Below are 2,372 nucleotides of genomic sequence, written 5' to 3'. Positions count from 1 at the left end.
ACTAAATACTAGAATGCTTCGGGGATGCCTTCACGTACACGTGTTTGTGTTAATGTTTATGGAGGTTAGAGGTTAAGAGGAAGAACTACTTAGGATTCTTTAATTGTAATGCAGCTGTTTGTGAAATGTTCATTATCAGATTAATTACGACAATGATAGGAGAAAGATCTAATAATAGACATTAGATAAATGACTATAAATCTAATCAGCTAATCATCAGTGAAGTAATTAGTAACTGACGAAATCACTCTGTCTCTCTGTCTGTATGTCTGATTGTCTATCTGCCTGTCTCTCCCTCTTCCCAGGCGTAACTTAGAGTGGAATATAACGATGTTTCAAATAAAAACAAAACGGATTGTAGTAAGAAACCACATTTATTTCTTCATCAATAACAGTTAAAGATTATATTGAAAACTAAAAGTGAAATTGGCAGTTAGGAAATATCTATAGAATTACAAATAAAACGATATGATGTTAGAATTTATGTTACAGAAAAATGAGGAGGTTTAAATTACGTTGTGGTTTGTAGAGTGTCTAAGTTTCGTAGTGTTGTATTGATAGAAAAAATCGAAGTTCACTTGTACGCAAGTATGTTTAATGTAATATAATAAGAAAAGAAGATAGTCAAAGAGATTAGTTTTTCATATTTTTAATTATGTCTTCGTCTCTGCTATTCCAACGTCTGTTTCATTACCAGAACCTGAACCTGGAAACACAATGAGAAAACGTCTATAAAATAAAGTAAAAAAAAACACTAGGCCTTATATATTATATATAACTCCAGTTGTCATCTACTGTTTCCCCATACAATGAAGATGTGAATTGCAGAAGAATCATACACGATTTATACTAAAAAAACACAATTTATATTGAAATCATTAGTTACAGAGACTAGGAGTGGAAATTTAATTATCAGGAATATTTTGTAAAATATTTGCAATATTGGTTCCGGAATATCTTCCAGGCAGGGATTACAGCAGGTTTCACCAACTTTACAAGGAAACTGTTCGGAAGAGTTGCAGACGATTTCGAAGTCGTTGAAGCCAATGGCGATTTCATTGAATAAATTTACACTTTAGTCTTTCAAAATATTTGTATGTATTCCTGGTGATTATCTGTCAAAATGAGGTGTCAGCATTATTTTCATTTTTGCTTAATTTAGAAGACGGTTTAAACATCTCACCCTGTATACACACACAGACACATACATACATACATACACACATATACGTATACATATATATACATATATATACATACATATATATATATATATATATATATATATATATATATATATATATATATATATATATATATATATATATATATATATATATATACACACATACATACAGATGATCACGATGTCAACAATGGTATATGTTGGAGTTTGTGATTAGCACCATCACGACATATTGGTCTTGGTTATGGTAGTGGTAGTAGTAATAAGAAAGATCAAATTGCACTTACTTTTATTGGTTTTTATAATTTGCATTGGTGATCCCTTTCTTTTGTTTATTTACACACGAGCAAATGACCTCTCTGGCATCTTTCTTGCATATACAATACAATATGACGATAAACATTCCGAGAAGGATATTGAAGATAATGAAGAGCATGTGAAACACATCAGCTTCTTCTTCAACAGCGATGAAGGCTACGACCCAAGATAACACGAACAAAAAAGTCAAACTAAAGATTCCAAAAACACGCATTTTCTTTGTTTCGTGTTCAAACAATTTTTTACTTTCCATTGAGCGAAGTTGCCAGATAACAAGAGAAATCATGGTAAAGTTGAAGATGAGAATGACCACCACGGGAGCCAGGAAAGCGGCATAGAAAGGTGTCTTGGATAACCAACAGCTAAAAAGAGAGAGAAAATTAATTAACAAAGGAAATTTAACAAATGTCCAGTTAATAAAAGGAGGTGATTTTGATCTGAAACAAAACGAAAATATATGCTCAGTCTTGCCGTGTTTCACATTAACTAAGGTACTCTTATCGAAAACTTCAGTATCCAGACAATTTAAAAGGCACGCGCGCGCGCACACACACATATTGTCACATGGTGCCTAGCTGAACCTGCTTTATATAAATGTATATATACAATTTTTGATCCCATTTTTTTCTTCTTATGCACACACACACACACACATATAGATATATATATATATATATATATATATATATATATATATATATATATATATATATATACATACATATAAATATATGTATATATATATATATATATATATATATATATATATATATATATATATATATATATATATATATATATATATATATATATATATATATCAGAAGAAAAAGGAATAAAAAAATGCAGGTAGATATCAATAAAGCAC

At 30.0% G+C, this 2,372-nt stretch overlaps 1 protein-coding gene across 1 annotated transcript in view; it reads right to left on the bottom strand.

The window, feature by feature from the left end:
* Positions 1-1,462: 1,462 nt before the first annotated feature.
* The window catches only part of LOC149130318 (adhesion G protein-coupled receptor G2-like), a 3,006-nt gene continuing 2,096 nt past the window's right edge, over positions 1,463-2,372 (bottom strand). Inside the window, exon 3 of the mRNA XM_089345553.1 lies at positions 1,463-1,866. Coding sequence (XP_089201679.1) covers positions 1,476-1,866 — 391 coding nt within the window. The 3' untranslated portion in view covers positions 1,463-1,475. The remainder of the gene's footprint in view (positions 1,867-2,372) is intronic.

This window comes from Octopus bimaculoides, chromosome 29 (assembly GCF_046866305.1).
Source record: "Octopus bimaculoides isolate indiv1 chromosome 29, ASM4686630v1, whole genome shotgun sequence".
Taxonomy (NCBI): Eukaryota; Metazoa; Mollusca; class Cephalopoda; order Octopoda; family Octopodidae; genus Octopus; species Octopus bimaculoides.
The sequence above is the reverse complement of the archived record's forward strand: the minus strand, read 5'-3'. Positions and strand labels throughout refer to the sequence as shown.